Source organism: Chiloscyllium plagiosum, unplaced genomic scaffold (assembly GCF_037043375.1).
Source record: "Chiloscyllium plagiosum isolate Xiang-an unplaced genomic scaffold, Cpla_swu_hap1 HiC_scaffold_10, whole genome shotgun sequence".
Taxonomy (NCBI): Eukaryota; Metazoa; Chordata; class Chondrichthyes; order Orectolobiformes; family Hemiscylliidae; genus Chiloscyllium; species Chiloscyllium plagiosum.
This window is the reverse complement of record NW_028270148.1, coordinates 19047489-19071264: the sequence shown is the minus strand read 5'-3', so window position 1 is coordinate 19071264 and position 23776 is coordinate 19047489. Positions and strand designations below refer to the sequence as shown.

The 23776-nt window shown below is 43.4% G+C and overlaps 1 protein-coding gene across 2 annotated transcripts in view; it reads left to right on the top strand.

Annotated features, from left to right (window-relative positions):
• smyd3 (SET and MYND domain containing 3) overlaps positions 1 to 23776 on the top strand; it is an 815623-nt gene that overhangs the window by 218360 nt on the left and 573487 nt on the right. For both annotated transcript variants that reach the window (XM_043695426.2, XM_087991171.1), the window contains exon 2: positions 2247 to 2310. In XM_043695426.2, coding sequence (XP_043551361.1) covers positions 2247 to 2310 — 64 coding nt within the window. The remainder of the gene's footprint in view (positions 1 to 2246; positions 2311 to 23776) is intronic.

The following is a 23776-nucleotide window of genomic DNA, read 5'->3' as shown; positions in this document are numbered from 1 at the left end:
AACGAAGTTGCATCAAGACACTGTTCAAAAGGGCCACAACACACTGCAGCACACCAGAACTGCAAAAAGAGGAAGAGGAACACCTATACAAGGTATTCGCAAAAAACGGATATCCTCGCAATTTCATCAACAGATGCCTAAGGGAGAGACAACAGAACGAGGACATGCCGCAACCCAAAGGACAAGCCACACTACCATACATCAAGAGCATCTCTGAAATGACAGCCAGACTACTGCGACCACTAGGACTTATAACAGCACACAAACCAACAGCCATGCTCAGACAACAACTCACCAAAACGAAGGACCCGATACCCAGCATGAGCAAAACTAACGTAGTGTACAAAATCCCATGCAAGGACTGCACAAAACACTATATAGGACAAACAGGAAGACAGCTAACGATCTGCATCCACGAACATCAACTAGCCACGAAACGACACGACCAGCTATCCCTAGTAGCCACACGACAAGCAACATGAATTTGACTGGGACAACACTACCATTATAGGGCAAGTGAAACAAAGAACAGCCAGGGAATTCCTAGAAGCTTGGCACTCATCCACAAACTCCATCAACAAACACATCGACCTGGACCCAATATACCGGCCACTACAGCGGACAGCTGAAACTGACAACAGGAAGCGGCAGGGACAGGCCACTATAAATGCCGGAGGAAACACCACAGAAGCGCTTCACAGGAGGCTCCCAAGCACTGAGGATGTCACCTAGACAGGGGATGAAACGTTTGCAACAAAAACTTCCAGCTCGGCAAACAGAACCACAGCAGACAAGATACTCTTGGATTATTTTTTTTTCCGCCCTGTATGAATCTGTGCATCTGTGACTGTATGATTTGGGTTGTTCTTTATATCAAATTTTTCATGACCACAAACGTGTTTTGCAATGAATTGAGTGAACCTTGGAGAGTAATCGCTGTTACAATACAGGAAATGTGGCAGCTCCCTCAAGTAGCGATGTGAAGTTTTTCCTGATGTTGATCGAAGGACGAATAATGGCCTGAATACTGAGGGAACCTGCCTGTCTCTTCTTTGAAATAGTGCTGTCAGATATTTTACATGCACCTGAGCTAGGGCCTTGACTTCTCATCCCATTTGTGGTTTTGACAGAGTAGCACAGTCGCTGTTCCTGACCGGAGTGTCCATCTTCACATTTGTGCCAAGCTGTCAGAGTAGGACTAGAACCTGGAACCATCTGATTCAGAAGCAAGTGTGCTACCGACTAAGCCACAGCTGACACCGCTGAAAACTCTGAATTAGGAGAGGCAGGAAACTATTCACATCAACAGAAGGATCAAGAAGCTGAATACTTTAAACTGATATTGACATGAGGAAAAGCCATTTTACACAGTGAATGATGATGATATAGGGTGTACTGCCTGTGGCTGTGACAGTGTTTGTATGTTGAACTCTGGAATATGTTGCGTGTTTCCCATATCATGGTGGTCACCATTGAGAAGATCCGTCGCTGGCTCTGTGGTGCTACATCAGCTTTTTTCCAACTACAGCAGCAAGTGTTTGAAATCAAGGACTTCAGCAACTAAAAGACCTCTGCAAGTAAACAGGAGAATGAAAAGGTTTTGCTTTGATTGACTGTAATCTTTTTAATCAGAGCAGACAACTTCATAAGTGCAGTGGTTTTACAGACCGTTTCTGAATCAGTGCTGTTTAATATAGAATCCTTTCGATTATTCACCTCTTGCAAAATGCGGATTAATAAGGCCACCAGGCTGCCAGATTAGTTCAATTCCACAATGGGGCAGCTCCAAAATAAGACTCTAGAATTTTCTGAGGCACCTGATGGGATTCAATGACTAATCTCATGATAACAGCAGCATTTGCATGTATTTTTACAGTGGGAAATGACATTCATCATCATTTGCCTCTTGGTGAATGGTATTCATCTCATTGGTGCTGACTGGTTCATGTCATTGAGAAAACAGTTGAAAGCAAAGCAGAATTAGACGGTGATCAAACATCACCGTCAAATCGAGGTCACTTTGGAATTTTATCTCCGGCTGTACATAAATATAAACTTGCATGTGTTGCTTTGCATAATGTGTTTTAGCAGCCTTTTTATCAGTTGCTATTTTGAAACTTTACTTTCTGACGAAAACCTTATTCCCAAGCACTTTCTGAAGTCACCAAGGCTGTGTGATTTAAATTGTACTCAACCATAAACCTTTCCTGTTTTATTTAGTTGGTAATATATTTTTTTCTTCACAGGGAGGGATCTCTGTTGCGTTGTTCCCAGTGCAAAATGGCAAGATACTGCAGTACCGTCTGCCAGGTGAGCTGTTAAATATGAAGCTCAAGTGCTCCTTGGGAGTTAATGTGCATTTTATTTCCATCGGATAACCAGGTAAATGCACTACTGTGTCCTCCTGTGAGTTCAAGGCAGGGCAGAATTTATGGTAAGAATTACAGCAGCAAACAGTCTTTGAAAAGACTATTCACATACTATTGGCAAATAACTAATGACAAAACAAAACTGCAGCAATGTCTCCCAATAAAAGCAGGTTGATTTCTCCAGGAAGGTGGTTAAATTGTACAAATTAGGCAATATCACGATTACTCATAGCAATAAAACTTCATATCATATTTTTCATTATAGAGTCATAGTCATAGAGAAGCGCAGCATTGAAACTGACCCTTTGATCCAACTCATCCATGCTGACCAGATATCCTAAATTAGTTTAGTCCCATTTGCCAGCACTTGGCCCATATCTCTCTAAACCTTCTTATTCATATATCCATCCAGATGCCTTTTAAATGTTGCAATTGTACCAGCCTCCACCACTTCCTCTGGCAGCTCATTCCATACACACACCACCCTCTGTGTGAAAAGGTTGCCTCTTAGGTTCTTTTAAATGTTTCCCCTCTCATCCTACCCTATGCCCTCTTGTTCTGGACTCCCCTATCCCAGGGAAAAGACCTTGTTTATTTACCCTATCCATGGCCCTCATGATTTTATAATGATTCTATAAGGTCACCCCTCTCATCCTACCCTATGCCCTCTTGTTCTGGACTCCCCTATCCCAGGGAAAAGACCTTGTTTATTTACCCTATCCATGGCCCTCATGATTTTATAATGATTCTATAAGGTCACCCCTCAGCCTCTGACGCTCCAGGGAAAACAGCCCCAGCCTATTCAGCCTCTTCCTATAGCTCAAAACCTTCCAACCCTGGCAACGTCCTTGTAAATCTCCTCTGAACTCTTTCAAGTTTCACAACATCCTTCCTATAGGAGGGAGACCAGGATTTCACACAATATTCCAAACTGGCCTAACCAATGTCCTGTATAGCTGCAACATAACCTCCCAAACTCAAAACTCTGACCAATAAAGGAAAGCATACCAAATGCCTTCTTCACTATCCTATACACTTGAGATTCCACTTTCAGGGAACTATGAACCTGCACTCCAAGGTCTCTTTGTTCAGCAACACTCCCCAGGACTTTACCATCAAGTGTCTAAGTCCTGCCCTGATTTGCCTTTCCAAAATGCAGCATCTCACATTTATCTAAATTTCATTTGCCCCAACATGTTTTGCAGCCAATTAATTATGTTTGAAGTGTTTTTTCAGTTGTTTTTTGGAAACATGACTGCCAATTATTGCACAGCAAGCTCCAATGAACAATAGTTTATTATGGACAGATTAATAAGAGAAATTATAGATTTATCTCCATTCTGCCCATTTCTTGTTGGGTGTGAATGCAGCCCAAGATAAAGCGTCAGTTCTTGAGGAGCGGAGTATAATTTTTTTGTTGTTGTCATTCACCAGTTTTTAAAGCATTTATGGAAAACTAATAATTGTGATGGTGCTGTATCTCACCCAGGAATGTTCAGTGAGAGTGAGAGTAGTTAGCCATACACTATAAAAGAACCTTTCCATAAAAACATCTCTCTTCTTCTTTGGAGAGAAAAGGGTGTGAGCCAGTTGGCTCTATATAACTTGAGGAAAGGGGAAAACAGCTCATAAAAATGGGCTCCATTTGAGCTCCATGACAGCTTTGGGTTACTGAGATTTGGAGATGCCGGTTTTGGACTGGGGTGTACAAAGTTAAAAATCACACAACATCAGGTTATAGTCCAACAGGTTTATTTGGAAGCACTAGCTTTCGGAGTGCTGCTCCTTCATCAGGTGGTTGTGGAGAATAAAATTATAAGAATTAGAATTTATAGCAAAAGTTTACAGTGTGATGCAACTGAAATTATATACTGAAAAAGACCTGGATTGTTTGTTAAGTCTCTCATCTTTTAGAATGAACATGTTGGTTTCAGTTATAGAGTCATAGAGATGTACGGCATGGAAACAGACCCTTCGGTCCAACCCGTCCATGCTGACCAGATATCCCAACCCAATCTAGTCCCACCTGCCAGCACCTGGCCCATCTCCCTCCAAACCCTTCCTATTCATATACCCATCCACGTGCCTTTTAAATGTTGCAATTGTACCAGCCTCCACCACTTCCTCTGGCAGCTCATTCCATACACGTACCACCCTCTGTGTGAAAAAGTTACCCCGTAGGTCTCTTTTATATCTTTCCCCTCTCACCCTAAACCTATGCCCTCTAGTTCTGGACTCCCTGACCCCAGGGAAAAGACTTTGTCTATTTATCCTATCCATGCCTCTCATAATTTTGTAAACCTCTGTAAGGTCACCCCTCAGTCTCCGGCACTCCAGGGAAAACAGCCCCAGCCTGTTCAGCCTCTCCATAGAGCTCAAATCCTCCAACCCTGGCAACATCCTTGTATATCTTTTCTGAGCCCTTTCAAGTTTCACAACATCTTCTTTCATATGTAAATCACAGAACTTTTTTAAAGTTATATTCTCAAGTGAACTTTAACAACTGGTGTCATGTTGGCCCAGATAATGCGTTTCAGGTGTGAGGTGCCCTGTATGAGACTGTCTATGCCACAATGTTCAGACTGATTCTAATCTTAAAAAATGGATTTACAGAATCTTACATGGATTCATGCAGTTTTTGAATAAAATAAAATGCAATTCTGCAAGTACAAATTCACCCCACAAGCTTATATGTACATGTGTGCATGTGGGTGGGTGTGTGTCTGTGAGAGTGTTGTGTATGTGTGTGAGTGAGAGTGTAAAGGGGTATAGGTCTGTGAGAGGGCGCTTGTGTGAGTGTGGGGGTATATGTGTGATCGTATGAGAGAGAGCTTGTGTATGAGAGAGGGTCATGTGAATGTATGGGCCTGTATGAGAGTGTGTGTGCAGGTGTGTCTGTGTGTGTGTAGTTGCAGCGAGGTCACCTGTAGTGTGATATGAATCCAAGGTCCCGGTTACCGAGATCTGTCAATGATTCTCATCTGCTTTACAATGTGGTTCTTAAAGCAATGAAGCAGCGCCTTTAGCAGGTCTTGGGATATTTTGCAGCCAAATAAACTGAATGAAGTGTAGCAATAGACAATGGGGGTGGGGGGTGGGGGTTGATGGCCTAGCGGGATTATCACTGGTTAATCCAGGGACCCAGGTAATGTTTAGATTAGATTAGATTATATTACAGTGTGGAAACAGGCCCTTCGGCCCAACAAGTCCACACCGACCCGCCGAAGCGTAACCCACCCATTCCCCTACATTTACCCCTTTAACTGAACATTACGGGCAATTTAGCATGGCCAATTTACCTGACCTGCACATCTTTGGACTGTGGGAGGAAACCGGAGCACCCGGAGGAAACCCACACAGACACGGGGAGAACATGCAAACGCTACACAGTCAGTCGCCTGAGGTGGGAATTGAACCCGTGTCTCTGGCGCTGTAAGGCAGCAGTGCTAACCACTGTGCCACCGTGTTCTGGGGACCCAGGTTCAAATCCCATTACGACAGATGATGGAATTTGAGTTCAATACAAATCCGGAATTAAGAGTCTCTAATAACGACCGATGGTCCAAAAAAACATTTCGTTCACTAACCAAAAGAGAAAATGCTGGAAGATCTCAGCAGGTCTGTCAGTATCTGTAAGGAGAGAAAAGAGCTGACGTCAAAGGGTCAGTTAGACTCGAAATGTCAGCTCTCTTCTCTCCTTACAGATGCTGCCAGACCTGCTGAGATTTTCCAACATTTTCCCTTTTGGTTTCAGATTCCAGGATCCGCAGTAATTTGCTTTTATTATTTGGTTCACTAATGTCCTTTAGGGAAGGTTGCTGCCATCCTTAGCTGGTCTGGAGTCACACAGCAATGTGGTTGATTCTTAACAGCCCTCTGGGCATGGGTAATGAATTCTAGCCAGTGATGTCCTCATCCAGTGAATGAATAAATTAAAAAAAAAGTTGGAGTGGTGTCTGTTGATAGCTGCAATTTAGCAAAAACCTTGTTCCTACTAGTCTGTATGTCAAGCAGAATTTCTATTGACTTAATGACCCACACTGTAAGTCATCATTCATTGTGAAGTAAGCAAAGTGGAATTTAAATAAAGTATTATCAGTTATTGGAGTTTCAGTATTTATTGATAAAGTGTGATGGGGTTCTGTGTCTGTTTGCAGCTTAAAGTCTTGACTGAACCACAGAAATATTTTGCTACGCATCTTTGAGCGTTTGGAACTGTGGTGATGACATAAGAACAGAAAATAAAAGAGAAAATGCTGGTAAAGCTCAGCAGGTCTGACAGCATCTGTAAGGAGAGAAAAGAGCTGACGTTTCAAGTCTAAATGACCGTTTGTCAAAGCCAAAAAAAGGGGAGAAATAGGGAGATATTTATACCAGGCTGAGAGAAGGTGAGTCATGGCTCCAGAAGCAAAGGTAGCAATAAAGAGGTGAGTGCGTAGAAAGGGAGTGCATAGATTATAGGGAGATTAGGAGCTGTGAATGACCAAGGCTGAAGCCAGTGCCATGTGACAAAATATGTGGGGATTTGCTTTTAAAAACAGAAAATGTTGGAAATACTCAGCAGGTTTGATTGGTTATTTAGGGTTTTCTCCCACTTTGATGATTCTGTCCTTGTCCTGCTGTAGAGTTCGAATGAAGGTTGATGTGAGTTCACTGAACAACACTTCATCTTTCTACTGGCCCTGTGCAACCCTCTGGGCTCAAGACTGAGTTTAATAGTTTAAGATCAGAACCCCTCCCTCCATTCTGTTTCATAGTTTTCTTTTTTCTTGTTCTGTCATTACTGACTTATTTTATCAGCACTCCATGTTGTTTTCAGACAAATTATTGTCTATCTTTCCTCAGTTCTGACGAAGAAATGTCAGCCTTAATCTCTGCTTCACTTCTCTTGACCTGCTGAATATTTCCAGCGGTTTCTATTTTAATTTTAGATTTCTGCTGTCTGGACTTTTTAGTACAGACCTTTTATCAAGGTTTGGAGGCGATGCTTTTTGAAAACTGATTGATTTTTATTATATAGGTACACGTTTTAGAGAACCAAGTTCGGTAGATGGGGTTGTGATACATTCTTTAAATAAAGGTGAGGCTGGCTCAAGGAGCTGAATGGTTAACAATATTTTTTTTCTTTATGCTTCGGTGGGACGTTGGTGGCACTGGCAAGATGAGCATTTGAGGAATTTGTCCATCTCTAATGGTCCTTGAATTGAAGGACGGCTCAGAGTTGATCATGTTACTAAGAATCTGGAATCGCAGTTAGGCCACACTGGGCATGGGTGGCAGGTTTTCTTCCCTGTGTTCCTTGGTAATGAACCAGATGGGTTTAACACGACATTATCACCATGACTAACTTTCAATTCCAGATTGCATTAATTGAATTTAATTACGTCAGCTGCTGTGGTGGGATTTGAATATGCAACCTCAGAGTATTAGTCTGGGCATTACTAGCCCAATGATTTTACCCCCGTCGTCCACCCCTGTTCTCAACTTCTGCAATGTGTTAGCTGATTTTTGTCAGTAATAACTTCCCATTTGTGGTTGCTTTTGAGTTAATGTTATTTTTTGCTGTTTTTGATTTTTTGTGCATTGTGTATGTAACCAATCTGCTATGACCCAATCACTCCATAGGGGATCAGAATTTAAGGCATTTGGAATGAGTTGCTTTGCTTCCCAGTGATCATTCTAAACACCCATAGACAAACATCCAATTGAGATGTTAAAACTTTAAAAACAGAGACCTTGGTTGGAATAAACAGCAAAATTCTTGAAATGATGTTGAAAATGAGGATAAAAAGGAAAATTGATGGAAACATAGTTGGGGAAAGATGATTCCGTGGCTCTGTTTGAAAAACACAGGAAACTCTGGACTTAAAATTTATCCTTCAGTCCAAATCACAAAAGCAGATTGTCTGCTTATCATCATATTTCTGTTTATGGCATCTTGCTGTGTGTGCAATTTGGCTGCCATATTGTCCTTTTTAAAAGTGCTTCATTGAAAGCAGTGTACTTTGGTGATGCCCATAGCTGGTGAGGGTGAGGTGATTGGGGCAAGCCTCAAAGATCTGCCACAGCTGATGGCAGATACCAAAACTGCCACAGGAGATTGAACCTGGCACATTACCATCGTTCTACACCACATAAACCAAGAAAATAACTAGCATCCACCTCCATCTTAATGTAGTGGTAATAATGCCGTTCTCTTAATCCAGACCCAGGTAATGATCTGGGGACCTGAGTTAGAATCCTACCATGGCAGATGGTGGAATTTGAATTCAATGTAAAAGAAATCAGTTAAGAGTCTTATGACATTGTCAATTGTTGGCAAACCTGTCTGGTTCAGTAATGTCCTTCAGTGAAGGAAATCTCCCATCCTTACCTAGTCTAGCCTACATATGACTCTAGACCCACAGCATTATGGTGCTGAAAAAGCACAGCAAGTCAGTCACTATCCAAGGAGTAGGAGAGTCGGGCAGAAACCTTTCATCAGGTGTCTGCCACAGGAGATTGAACCTGATGAAGGGCTTTTTGCCCAAAACGTCGACTGTCCTGTTCCTCGGATGCTGCCTGACCTGCTGTGCTTTTCCAGCATCGCACTCTGGACTCTAATCTCCAGCATCTACAGCATTGTGGTTGACGTGACTCTAAATTGCTCACTGTGCAATTAAGGATGGGCTGTGAATGCTGGTTCAGTCAGTGACGTCCACATCCTGTGAAGGAGTGTTAAAAAGTATTTTCTAAGAGAGGATGAGTAGTCATTCTTCATGCCAGCCCTGACCACTCATGGATAGAGAAATCACACAGAATTAAGCTGCTGGATTATCCTTGAACACCAAGCCCAGCAGGAAACGTGATCGTGGAGGCTTCGATTTTAATTGAGGTGTAGACACACCAGCAGGTATCAACATTACCTAATTTTGCAAAACAAAATCCTTGCACCTGAACTCATTCTTGTCAAAAGTTGAAATTTGGAAACCCGTGATGAATGTATTGCTGCCTGCTGATGGTCTTGTGGGGGAATAGGAGAGTGCATGCAGCTGATTTACATTGGCTGTGTTGGTAACTTTGTGTGGAGTGATTGCCACTTGTTACTCAGCTTCCTGTGAATTGAACTCCTCCTACATGTGAGAGATCCAGACATCTCTCCTTGTGTGGCCACATTTGTTCAGTCTCTTTCTTTATTCCTCACTTTCAGTGTTGTGAATTTTCAACTGCTTCAGTTCACCTCTGTATCTCTTTTGGATGGTTAATGTCTTGTCATTATATCTGTTGTTCATGTTTTCAAAAATTTAATTCTCTTTGTCTTTTTTTCTAAATGAGATCTAAAGGGGTTTGTTGTGAAATAGCAATCCCAAGAGTATAAATGCCTTGAGTAACTTGGAAACAAATGACTCATGTAGTTTTGATTTGAACTCTCATTGCAATCACTGCAGCTAAGTTTACACATGTTCTCTTGACTCCCGAAGACTTTGTCTGTCACGGACTCATTCCACTTTGGCAGAGAAGTGAGGTTCTCCTGGTAGGCACAGGACACCCTATAACTTTCTTCCCATTGTTTTACAAATTGTGAAATAAACCCTGTCTATTCTGACTTACCATCTCTCTGTACTTTCAGGATGAGCGGAGGGGTAGGTGGGAAGGTGTTGGACTGGCCATTTGCCCTATTTTATGTGCCCCCTTACCAAAAACACACCCCACGTGTAACATTCTTCCATTGACTCTGTCTGTGTTGCCTCGGGAAAGCAGCCAACATAATCATAGACCCCTCCTGCCCCAGTTATACTCTCTTCCACCCTCTTCCATTGGGCAGAAGATACAAAAGTTTGAAAACACATACCAACAGATTCAAGAACAGCTTCTTCCCCGCAGTTATCAGACTTATGAACAGACCTCTCATATATTAGAGTGGATCGTTCTCTGCACCTTTTCTGTAGCTGTAACATTATGTTCTGCAGTCTGCTCTATTACCTGATGTACTTATATAAGGTATGAATTGTCTGGTTAGCACGCAAAACAAATATTTTCACTGTATTTTGGTACGTGTGACAATAATAAATCAAATGAAATCCAGCCCGTCCTGACCTTACTTGATTTGGGCCCACGTGCGACCCCAGACCCAGAGGAATGTGGTTGGGGGAACGTAGCAGGAACAGCCAAGTTTCTGGTATTGAGACTGGCTCCTATGCAACGAGCCGTACATTGGGTTTCAAGCAATCAATTGTGTTGGGGGATTCTCTAGTTCACTATACAGATAGACGTTTCTGTGGCCAGCAGTGAAAAAGCAGAATGATGTGTTGCTTCCCTGGTACCAGGATCAAGGATGTCTCAGAGAGGGTGCAGAATGTTCTCACGGGGGAGAGGGGCCAGCAAGAGATTATTGTCCACATTGGAACTGACGACGTAGGAAGGGAAAAGGTTGAGATTCTGAAGGGAGATTACAGAGAGTTAGGCAGAAATTTAAAAAGGAGGTCCTCGAGAGTAGTAATATCCGGATTACCCCCGGTGCTACGAGTTAGTGAGGGCAGGAATAGAGGGAAGGATAGAGCAGATGAATGCATAGCTGACGAACTGGTGTATGGGAGGAGGATTCACATTTGGATCATTGGAATCTCTTTTGGGGTAGAAGTGACCTGTACAAGAAGGACAGATTGCACCTAAATTGGAAGGAGACTAATATACTGGCTGGGGAGATTTGCTAGAGCTACTCGGGAGGATTTAAACTGGTAAGGTGGTGGGGGGGAACCTAGGGGAGATAGTGAGGAAAGAGATCGATCTGAGACTGGTACAGTTGAGAACAAAAGCGAGTCAAACAGTCAGGGACAAGGTAGGACTAATAAATTAAACTGCATTTATTTCAATGCAAGGGACCTAACAGGGAAGGCAGATGAACTCCGGGCATGGTTAGGAACGTGGGACTGGGATTTCATAGCAATTACAGAAACATGGCTCAGGGATGGGCAGGACTGGCAGCTTCATATTTCAGGATATAAATGCTACAGGAAGGATAGAAAGGGAGGCAAGGGGTGGGGGGGGGGGGGGGGCATTTTTGATAAGGGATAGCATTACAGCTCTGCTGAGGGAGGATATTCCCGGAAATACATCCAAGGAAGTTATTTGGGTGGAAGTGAGAAATATGAAAGGGATGATAGCCTTATTGGGATTGTATTATAGACCCCCTAATAGTCAGAGGGAAATTGAGAAACAAACTTGTCAGGAGGTCTCAGCTATCTGTAAGAATAATAGGGTGGTTATGATTAGATTAGATTACTTACAGTGTGGAAACAGCCCTTCGGCCCAACAAGTCCACACTCACCCGCCGAAGCGCAACCCACCCACACCCATTCCCCTACATTTACCCCTTCCCCTACGGGCAATTTAGCATGGTCAGTTCACCTAACCTGCACATTTTTGGACTGTGGGAGGAAACCGGAGCACCCGGAGGAAACCCACACAGACACGGGGAGAATGTGCAAACTCCACACAGTCAGTCGCCTGAGGCAGGAATTGAACCCGGGTCTCTGGCGCTGTGAGGTAGCAGTGCTAACCACTGTGCCACTGTGCCGCCCACAATTTAGGGGATTTTAACTTTCCAAACATAGACTGGGACTGCCATAGTGTTAAGGGTTTAGATGGAGAGGAATTTGTTCAGTGTGTACAAGACAATTTTCTGATTCAGTATGTGGATGTACCCACGAGAAAAGATGCAAAACTTGACTTACTCTTGGGAATTAAGGCAGGGCAGGTGACTGAGGTGTCAGTGGGGGAGCACTTTGGGGCCAGCGACCATAATTCTATTAGATTTAGGATAGTGATGGAAAAGGATAGACCAGATCTAAAAGTTGAAGGTCTAAATTGGAGAAAGGCCAATTTTGATGGTATTAGGCAAGAACTTTCAAAAGCTGATTGGGGGCAGATGTTTGTAGGTAAAGGACGGCTGGAAAATGGGAAGCCTTCAGAAATGAGATAACGAGAATCCAGAGAAAATATATTCCTGTCAGGGTGAAAGGAAAGGCTGGTAGGTATAGGGAATGCTGGATGACTAAAGACATTGAGGGTCTGGTTATGAAAAAGAAGGAATCATATGTAAGGTATAGACAGGATAGATTGAGTGAATCCTTAGAAGAGTATAAAGGAAGTAGGAGTGTACTTAAGAGGGAAATCAGGAGGACAAAACAGGGACATGAGATAGCTTTGGCAAATAGAATTAAGGAGAATCCAAAGAGTTTTTACAAATATATTAAGGACAAAAGGGTAACTAGGGAGAGAATAGGGCCCCTCAAAGATCAGCAAGGCAGCCTTTGTGTAGAGCCACAGAAAATGGGGGAGATACTAAATGAATATTTTGCATCAGTATTTACTGTGGAAAAGGATATGGAAGATATAGACTGTAGGGAAATAGATGGTGACATCTTGCAAGATGTCCAGATTACAGAGGAAGAAGTGCTGGATGCCTTGAAACGGGCAAAGGTGGATAAATCCCCAGAACCTGGTCAGGTGTAATGTAGAACTCTGTGGGAAGCTAGAGAAGTGATTGCTGGGCCTCTTGCTGAGATATTTGTATCATCGATAGTCACAGGCGAGGTGCTGGAAGACTGGAGGTTGGCTAACTTGGTACTACTATTTAAGAAGGGTGGTAAGGACAAGCCAGGGAACTATAGACTGGTGAGCCTGATGTCGGTGGTGGGCAAGTTGTTGGAGGGAATCCTGAGGGACAGGATGTGCATGTATTTGGAAAGGCAAGGACTGATTAGGGATAGTCAACATGATTTTGTGCGTGGCAGATCATGTCTCACAAACTTGATTGAGTTTTTTGATGAAGTAACAAAGAAGATTGATGAGGGCAGAGCAGTAGATGCGATCTATATGGATTCAGTAAGGCGTTCGACAAGATTCCCCATGGGAGACTGATTAGCAAGATTAGATCTCATGGAATACAGGGAGAACTAGCCATTTGGATACAGAACTGGCTCAAAGGTAGAAGACAGAGGGTGGTGGTGGAGGGTTGTTTTTCAGACTGGAGGCCTGTGACCAGTGGAGTGCCACAAGGATCGGTGCTAGGTCCTCATCTTTTTGTCATTTACATAAATGATTTGGATGCGAGCATAAGAGGTACAGTTAGTAAGTTTGCAGATGACGCCAAAATTGGAGGTGTAGTGGACAGCGAAGAGGGTTACCACAGATTACAACAGGATCTTGACCAGATGGCCAATGGGCTGAGAAGTGGCAGATGGAGTTTAATTCAGATAAATGCGAGGTGCTGCATTTTGGGAAAGCAAATCTTTGCAGGACTTATACACTTTGTGATAAGGTCCCAGGGAGTGTTGCTGCTGAATAAAGAGACCTTGGAGTGGAGGTTCATTGCTCCTTGAAAGTGGAGTCGCAAGTAGATAGGATAGTGAAGCAGGTATGCTTTCCTTTATTGGTCAGAGTATTGAGTTCAGGAGTTGGGAGGTCATGTTGTGGCTGTACAGGACATTGGTTCGGCCACTGTTTGGAATATCACGTACAATTCTGGTCACCTTCCTGTTGGAAAGATGTTGTGAAACTTGAAAGGGTTCAGAAAAGATTTCCAAGGATGTTGCCAGGGTTGGAGGATTTGAGCCACAGGGAGAGGCTGAACAGGCTGGGGCTGTTTTCCCTGGAGCGTCGGAGGCTGAGGGGTAACCTTATAGAGTTTTACAAAATTATGAGGGGCATGGATAGGGTACATAGGCAAAGTGTTTTCCCTGGAGTTGGGAAGTCCAGAACGAGAGGGCATAGGTTTAGGGTGAGAGGGGAAAGATATAAAAGAGACCTAAGAGGCAGTTTTTTCATGCATGGAATGAGCTGCCAGAGGAAGTGGTGGAGGCTAGTACAATTGCAACATTTAAGAAGCATTTGCATGTGTATATGAATAGAAAGGGTTTGGAGGGATATGGGCCGGGTGCTGGCAAGTGGGACTAGATTGGGTTGGCATATCTAGTCGGCTACCGGTGGAGGTTAGTACAATTGCAACATTTAAGAGGCGTTTGCATGTGTATATGAATAGAAAGGGTTTGGAGGAATATCGGCCGGGTGCTGGCAGGTGGGACTAGATTGGGTTGGCATATCTGGTCAGCATGGACAGGTTGGACCGAAGGGTCTGTTTCCATGCTGTACATCTCTGTGACTCTACGGTTCTTAACTGCCTTTTTGAAATTGCCAAGCAAATTTCTTAAGTGGCCCAGTTGGGTTCTTGTTGAGCAGGCTGTCCACTACTGGCAAAATGGTGTTGTGATGGGAATATGTCTTCCTGTGTTATTCGCCAACTGCCTTGGCCTCTGACCCCATCTCAAAGGGTCTGGGAAAGCCCTGATCGAAGACGGCAGCTCATTGCCACTTTCTTGAGGGTAATTGGGAATGGGCAATAAATACTGGGCTTGCCACCCACATCATCATCCATTAACTGAATTCTTTGAAAGGTTACCTGTGAAACAAGATGATGGATATTGCCAGTTTAATTCTTCCGCGGGTGATATTTTGAATAAGTGCTGTGGAATTAACCTTGGTGTCTTGGCCAATATTTATCTCTCAAACGACATCAAATTTCATTTGATTATCATCTTGTTGCTGTTTGTTTGAGCTTGCTGTGCACCAACTGGCTGCTGTATTTCACACCCTACAATAGTTGCTATCCAGAATTAATTCATTGCCTGTAATGGCAAACCATTGCAGTTTAGTTCTACGCCTGGCTCATTATGACCTGGAAAAGTGCAGACTGAAACGTTGTAAGGGCATTCTCCTGCTCAGAATGTGACCTGTAATATTAACCCAGGCTCAGCCTCATAACATTGATATGTGTCTATTTGTTCACCCTGGGATTGTGGAGTGTCAGTGGAGATCCATTAACCTCTTGCTACCTTGGCCATGACTTTCATTTTATCAGTCTGTTTTGGAAGACCAATCCTCTACTAACTGCTAAAATAAAACAAAGGACTACGGATTATGGAATCTATAACAAACACAGAAATTGATGGAGATGCTCAGCAGGTCTGGCAGCATTTGTGGGAAGAAAGCAGAATTAATGTTGGGTCTGATGGCTGTTCATCAGAACTGGCAGTTCAGATGAAAAGTCACTGGACTCGAAACGGCAACTCTGCGTTCTTCCCACAGATGCTGCCAGACCTGCTGAGCTTCTCCATCAATTTCTGTTCTTCTGCTCGAACTACTGTCAGGGAAGGTGTTGGAAGTTTGCCCTCTTTATAAAGCTGCTTAATGGAAAGAGTGCTTTTCTGTACCTGTAAGCTATCTGTTCAAAAAAACTTATACAATGCTGCAAAAGCAGCTTGGATTGTATAAAGTATGTGCATGTCTATGTTGGTGGCCTCACTATGTGTAACTGAGACGATAGTTTTATTTTAAGCAGTCAGCAGGAACAGTGTGGGAGAAGTTAGGTTCAGGATGTATGTACATTGAAGTGAGTGAATTATTACTCCTGTCTGAAAATATCCACCCACCAGTGAATGATGTACGTCTGCAGATGCCAGGCGAAGACAATGAGCTGTTAGTATAGTGTGTGCGCGCGTGCACACGTGTATACTTGTAGTTGTGGATGCGACTATGTGTGATAGACTGAGATTGTGTGTGTGTGTGTGTATATATGACCCTGTGAGTGTCTGTGTGTATATATGACCCTGTGAGTGTCTGTGTGATTGTGTGTCTGTCTCTATTTGTGTGCATGTTTGGATTCAAAAAGGAATTGTATCAAAATACAAACATCATGGGGCTTGTCTTCCTGCAAATTGCTGATGTATGATGAGGGAGATGGATGAATAGTAACCTGCTTCTTTGGGATATACCCTCCCAAACTCCTTTGCATCCATTTTGTTATCCCTTCCTGTCCCTGTGGTGTAACTTGAATTTTTTTTCCTTATGGGAGAAAGTGAGGACTGCAGATGCTGGAGATCAGAGTCAAAGAGTGTGATACTGGAAAAGCACAGCCAGCCAGGCAGCATTCGTGGAGGACGCGTGTCGATGTTTTGAGCATAAGCTCTTCATCAGGAATGAGGGGGTGGCCCAAGGGGGCTGAGAGATAAATGGGCAGGGGTGGGGCTGGGGGAAGGTAGCTGGGAATGCGATAGGTGGATGGAGGTGGGGGTAAAAGTGATAGGGCGGGGAGAGGAAGGTGGAGCCAATAGGTGGGAAAGAAGATGAACAGGTAGGACAGTTCAAGAGGGCAGTGCCGAGTTAGAAGGTTGGATCTGGGATAAGGTGGGAGGGGGAGGGAAAGGGGGAAACCGGTGAAATCCACTTTGATCCCTTGTGGTTGGAGGGTCCCAAGGCGGAAGATGAGGCATTCTTCCTCCAGACGTCGGGTGGCTAGAGTTTGGTAGTGGAGAAAGCCCAGGACCTGCATGTCCTTGGTAGAGATGGAGGGGGAGTTAAAATGTTTGGCGGTGGGGTTGTTTAGTTTATGTGTCCCACAGATGTTCTTTGAAACATTCCGCAAGTTGGTGTCTTGTCTCCCCAGTGTAGAGGAGACCACTTCGAGAGCAATGGATACAGTAGATGACGTGTGTGGAAGTATAGGTAAATCTGTGTCAAATGTGGAAGGATCCTTTGGGGCCTTGGACGGAGCTGAGGGCGGAGGTGTGGGCGCAGATTTTTTCCTTGTGTTAAAGACAACGTAAAAATGCAGCACGGCTGTTTTAGTGCCAGAAGGGGTAACTGCTGTAGTAAATTGTGAAACCATGAAAGGAGTTTAAGTTTAAACATGAGAATTTAAAATGGACACATTTATCACTGGTCAGCAATGATGGTGTGGATGGAGATCTGAGAGATTGACAACAATGTTTGGCTAGGAGCAACAGCAGAACTGAAGCTTTAGGAAGTTTGAATGCCCAGTGGAAACAATATTTTGAGGAGAATTGAATAAGGAAATCAATGAGCATAATAACCACCATCCAGGTTAAGAACATGAAAAGAAAGACTTGTGCTTTTCTTGACCATTTTATATAACTTTACAACCATTTAAGCACTTTAGGAGTATGGAGACTTTTACACTTCAAGAGAACCATAGGGCTTTGCCTCATTAGAGAGGGACAACTGGTGGTGGTTTAGCCAAAAGGTCACCACACCTCAGGCTAGGACTGAGGTTGAGAAGGTGGGATCTTCGTGGTAACCTCAGCTGGTGTGGGAATTGAACCCATGTTTATGGACATCACTCTGCGTCACAAACTAGCAATCAAGCCAATTGACCCCTACACCTTTAGAACTGTAGTCACTCTTGTAATGTTGGAGATGCAGCAACAGATTTGTATACAGCAAGCTCCCATAAACAACTATGCGATAATAAGCATATAATCTGTTTTTGGGGTGAGCAGGCTGATGGGGACTCAGGTTAATATCCTGTCTGCAAGGTGGCACCTACCACAGTGCAACACTGCCTCTGTACTGCCCCAGGGTGTTAATCTGGGTCTTTGTACTCAAGCTGTGGAGTGGCACTTGAACCCTGAACCTTGTAATTAAGGGACATGAATGCTGTCAACTGTGCTATGTGACCCCTGCATTTGCTCTCCCATTCCTGAAGATGATGGGCTGAACTTCAATTCTGCTTACCCTCCCCGAAAAAAACATTGGTAAAAGTCTTTGTGATAATGACACCAGCTATTGAGTGTCTGTTTTTGGGTTACTCTGGTGACGGGGAATATTGACAGTGTGCAGAACTGGGAGTGGGGCTGGATCTGTGTCCCTGTGGCTAGTTGATGTTCGTGGATGCGAATCGTTAGCTGTCTTCCTGTTTGTCCTATATGGTGTTTTGTGCAGTCCTTGCATGGGATAGTGTACAAAATCCCATGCAAGAACTGCACAAAACACTATATAGGACAAACAGGAAGACAGCTAACGATCCACATCCATGAACATCAACTAGCCACGAAACGCCACGACCAGCTATCCTTAGTAGCCACACACGCAGACGACAAGCAACATGAATTCGACTGGGACAACGCTACCATTATAGGGCAAGCCAAACAAAGAACAGCCAGGGAATTCCTAGTAGCATGGCACTCATCCACAAACTCCATCAACAAACACATCGACCTGGACCCAATATACCGGCCACTACAGCGGACAGCTGAAACTGACAACCAGAAGCGGCAGGGACAGGCCACTATAAATGCCGGAGGAAACACCACAGAAGCGCTTCACAGGAGGCTCCCAAGCACTGAGGATGTCACCTAGACAGGGGATGAAACCTTTGTAACAAAAACTTCCAGCTCGGCGAACAGAACCACAACAACGAGCACCCGAGCTACAAATCTTCGCACAAACTTTGATCTTCAGTTATTCTTGTGTAATAAAATAAGCAACTGTGGATGCTGAAAATCTGAAACAAAACCAGAAACTAGTGGAGAAACACAGCAAGTCTGGTAACCTCTGTGGAGAGAAAGCAGAGTTAAGGTTACAAGTCCAGTGACCCTTTTTGAGAAGACATAAAGAAGATGGTGGCTGTTAAAGATCTCATGGCGTTCAGAGGAAGGGTCACTGAACTCAAATCGTTAACTCTGTCTTCTCTCTACAAACACTACCAGATCTGTTGAGTTTGTCCAACAGTTCCTATTTTCCTGTTATTTTTGTTTTGCTTAACATGACAGATGAGCCACACACAGCATTGAATATCTTGGTACAAATTGTATGACATAACTTATGTTATTTTAAAAAGGAAATGTTAATGCCTATCCACCTGATAAGCCACCCAGTTGTGAGGAACTCACTGTGTGAGGGAGATTCATGTGACATCTTAAATTAAGTGTAATGACGTTTATTGGGCATTAAAACATCTTTACTTTGTGGTCTGATGTGAAAATGCATAATGTATTGCATAAACGTTGTAATCCATCAATCACTATTTGTCACTGGCTTGTGTTGTTTCTCATGATTTGCTGATGGCTGCACCTGTCTAAGCATTAAATCCTGAGCACTAAACAATCAGAGTTCCTGTGTAATTAAACTTGAGAACTAATGTGCAAAGAATTGGACCTGTTCCCAGAGGTGGGATAGTCTCAGTTTCTGACAAGGGGAATAGTGCAGGTGCGTGCTGTACATGTACAATAGCTACAACTTGAGGTGAGGCGTGGGCTTTCCAGAAGTATGTCTCCCAGGTTGTCTGAAGTAACTTTCATACACCAAATTCACAGCTTAAGGGTGAGGTTTGCTGCGCGTCGCATTTTAGTTCCCACCAAAAAAAAAGAGCTAGACTCAAAAACAGAAGTTGTTGGAAAAGCTCAGCAGGTCTGGCAGCATCTGTGCAGAGAAATCAGAGTTACCATTTTGGGTCCAGTGACCCTTCCTCATAGTAGCTAGGAAAATGTTGATATGTGGAAGCTGGTGTGGGGGAAGGGAGTGAGGTCGAAATGATATAAGTGATCGATGGGGATAGAGCCCAAAGAGAGAGAAGAACTATTGGACAGACAAAGGAGTGGATAATGATCAAGCTGGGAGAATGCATAGCTATTAATAGAAACTGTTAGTAGCTAACAGTGGGTTGTGTGTAATAGCAGACAAAGTGATGACAATGCCTAATGTGTGGGGGTTAAGGGGTCAGAAGATGGGAGAGCTCCAGTCCGAAAGTTGTTGAACTCGATATTAAGTCCAGAAGGCTGTAGAATTCCCAAGTGGAAAATGAGCTGCTGTTCTTCCAGTTTGCGCCATTAATAGCTAATCATCCTCTCAGACTGATCATTATCCACTCCTTTGTCTGTCCAACTGTTCTTCTCTCTCTTTGGGCTCTATCTCCACCTATTGTGTACTCTCTCCCCGCCCCCTGCCCTCCTCCGCCCCATCTTCTCTATAAAATCCAGCCTTTTCTGAGTTACAATCAGTTCTCAGGAAGGGTCCCTGGACCTGAAATGTTAACTCTGACTTCTCTCTCTAGATGCTGCCAGATCTGCTGAGCTTTTCCAGCAATTTCTGTTTTTGTTTCTGATTTCCAACATCCGCAGTAATTTCAGTTTTTTAAGAAGAGAAACAAGACTGTTGCTTCAGTGAGGTCCTGAAAGAGTGCTGCAGTGCTGGAAGTGTTGCCTTTTATATGAGATGTTAAAACCAAGGCCCCGTTTGCTGTCTTTGCCGTGTGTAAAAATATCCCATGGCGGTCTTTCGACGATGACCAGGGCAGTTAACCTCAGTGTCCCATCAATATTTATCCCTCAATCAACAAAAACAGAAATCTGGTCATTATTGCTTTCCTGTTTGTGGGAATTGGCTGCCGCTCAGTCCCTGCAGTAACTGCATGACTTCAATTGCTCTAAAGCATTTTGAGACACCGAGTCGTCAGGAAAGTTCCTTTACCAGAAAACTTGGGTTTCAATTGCAGGAAGCATGTGATGAGTGATCCAGATACTCATGTGCTGCTTTTAGAGCCACACAGCCAATGAAAACTATCAAGAGCTCTTTTTTCTGTTATGAATTGTGCATTTGGACAGTCCAGCTGTAGTTCTTAGAAGGCATGAGCCTACAAGCTGCAACTAACAGGCCATTACATGACACTGAATTGTCAGTCACAGGTCAGATAGAGTGCAGGATAGCAGGCATGGGAAGTGAAAGTGCATTGTACAGGAAGGCAGGATTACAGTAATTTCATCCCTTGCCACAAATTTCATCCCTTTGTTATAAACTGTGTGAAATCTCAAAATATGTGGAGGTGGTGGCTTAATGTTTTTGTCACTGGACTAGTAAGCAGAGCTGCAAGGTAATGTTTTACAGACAATGGGTCTGAATCGCACCGTGGCAGATAACAATAAAAATCTCTAATTTAATAGACAGGCTGGTCTCATGATGACCATGAAATTACTGTCGATTGTCATAAAAACCAGTCAGGTTCACTAATGCCCAGCCATCCTTACCTGCTCTGGCCAATGTGACTCCAGACCCTTAGCAATGTGATTGACTCTTCAACTGAGGATGGGCAATAAATGCTGGCCTGACCAGCAATGCCCACATCCCATGTACGTTTAAAAGAAAGAAAAGAATTGTTAGAGTACTGAAGGAAGCCATTTTGTCCATTCTGTGCCAGCTTTCCAAATGAGCATCTCAGCTTATGTCATTCTTCCTGTAATCCACATTGTTATTGACCAAATAACCATCTAATTTTGTGGTTGTGCGTATGTCCGCTGAGCTGGGAAGTTGACTTGCAGATGTTTCGTCTCCTGTTTGGGTGACATCTTCAGTGCTTTGGAACCTCCTGTCAAGTGCTGCTGTACTCTGCCTTCTGGAGCTTATTTGGTTCCGTTTCTGCTGCTTCCAGTTGCTGGTTCCGGTACTTTGTTGTAGTGACCAGTATATCGGGTCCAGGCCAATGTGCTTGTTGATAGGGCCTGTGGATGAGTGCCATGATTCCAGGAATTCTCTGGCATACTCAGACAACAACTTATCAGGACAAAAGACCAAATACCCATCATGTGCAAGACTAATGTAGTTTACAGAATTCCTTGCAAAGACTGCATGAAACACTATATAGGGCAAGCACGCAGACAACTAACAATCCGCATCCATGAACACCAACTAGACACTTAACGCCACGACCAGCTGTCCCTAATAGCCATACACACAGATGACAGGGACCACAAATTCGACTGGGACAGCACAATGATCACAGGATAAGCTAAACAGAGGACAGCCAGAGAATTACTAGACAACCAGCACCCAAGGTACATATCTATACACAAGCCTTGAACCATTTAAGTCCCTTTTGAAGTCCTTAATTGAGCCTGCCTCCACCACACTCTCAGACAGTGCATTCCATACTTAGCCGTTTGCTGCATGGATTTTTTTTTTCTCCACAAGTTTGCATCATTTACCAATTACTTAAAATTTGCACCTGTTTGTTCTTCATTCTTTCACAAGGGGGAACAGTTTCTCCTGATTCTAAATAGACCCCTCACGGTTTTGAATACCTCTGTCAGATCTCCTGTTGGCCTTCTAGTCTCCAACAGGAACAGCCCATCTTCTCCAGTCTCTCTGAAATTCCCTGGTATCATTCTTACAAATCTCTTCTGCCCTCTCTCCAAAGCTTTTACATCCTTCTTGAAGTCTGCTGTCCTGAACTGGGCACAATACTCCTGTTGCAGCAAGTCTGCAGATGTTAACTAAAGACCTGCACTTACTCCTCAACCTCTTTTTAGACTGTCATTGTGGGACTGGCTAAGTAGCTTACAGAGAATTGACACAGATAGGATGAACAGAACAGTCGCTTTTAGCATTAATTCTGTGATTGATTTGGCTTAGTAGAAATCACGACATTCCATATACTTATACTAGTTTGATGACTCTTCAATTTTTTATGTAATGCTGACAAGATGGGAAAAAAATGTCTAGTCACAGTGTCAGTCCTAAGGCAAGTAACAAAAATATTCAACACTTCATCTTGGTAATGACGCCTTACCCATTGCCACTTTCCCTGATCACATTTGATTAATAGTTTGGCGGAATTTATGGAATATTCTGGTTGTATACATAAAAGATATGAAGGGACCTCAGCGTGTAATTGCCACTGGCATCTATTGTTGTCAGGAGGTTGAGGTTTCAATTAATAGTATGCAAGCCAACTCTGTATGTATTAGTAATGGACATTTTCATTGTCTTTCTGCAAGTTCAGGGTCTTGCTGTCAATGAGCACGTAACTATCCATTTGTGACTTGCTAGACGTCAAGAAAAGTTTTAATTGAACCAAGAACATCAATCATGATAGACAGGTTTATAAAGCTGCTGTTTATCTACATGTTGATGGATCTCTCAGAAGAACTATTCCAAATTATATTAGAGTCATAGAGTATGGAAACAGATCCTTCAGTCCAAATCCTCTATGTTGACTGGACATCCCAATCTGACCTCATCACATTTGCCAGCATTTGGCCTATATCCCTCTAAATCCTTCTTTACTCATCCACCCATCCCGATTAAATATTGTAATTGTAGCAGTCTCCATCACTTCCTTTGGCTGCCATACACAAATCACCCTTTACATAAAAATGTTACCCCTTGGTTCCTTTTAAATCTTTACCCTCTCACCTTAAATCTATGTCCTCTAGTTTTGGACTCCCCCACCAGAGGAAACAGTCCTTGACTATTCACCCTATCCATGCTCCTCATGATTTTATAATCCTCAATTAGGTCCCCCCCCCAAATCTCTGACACTTCAGGGGAAAAAGCTCCAGCTTCTCCCTCTAGCTTAAACCCTCCAGTCCCAGCAACATCATTGTAAATCTTTTCTTCATTGTCTCAAGCGTGACAACATCCTTCCTGGCGACCAGAATTGTATGCAGTAGTTAAAAATAGACTCGTATCAAGATGTTGTCCAGTGTTTACATGATGTGTATAAGCTTTATTGCATTATTTGTATTGGTAGCAAAGCCTTGCTTGGCGATGGTGTGGCTTGAACTACTTTCCCCTCAGCT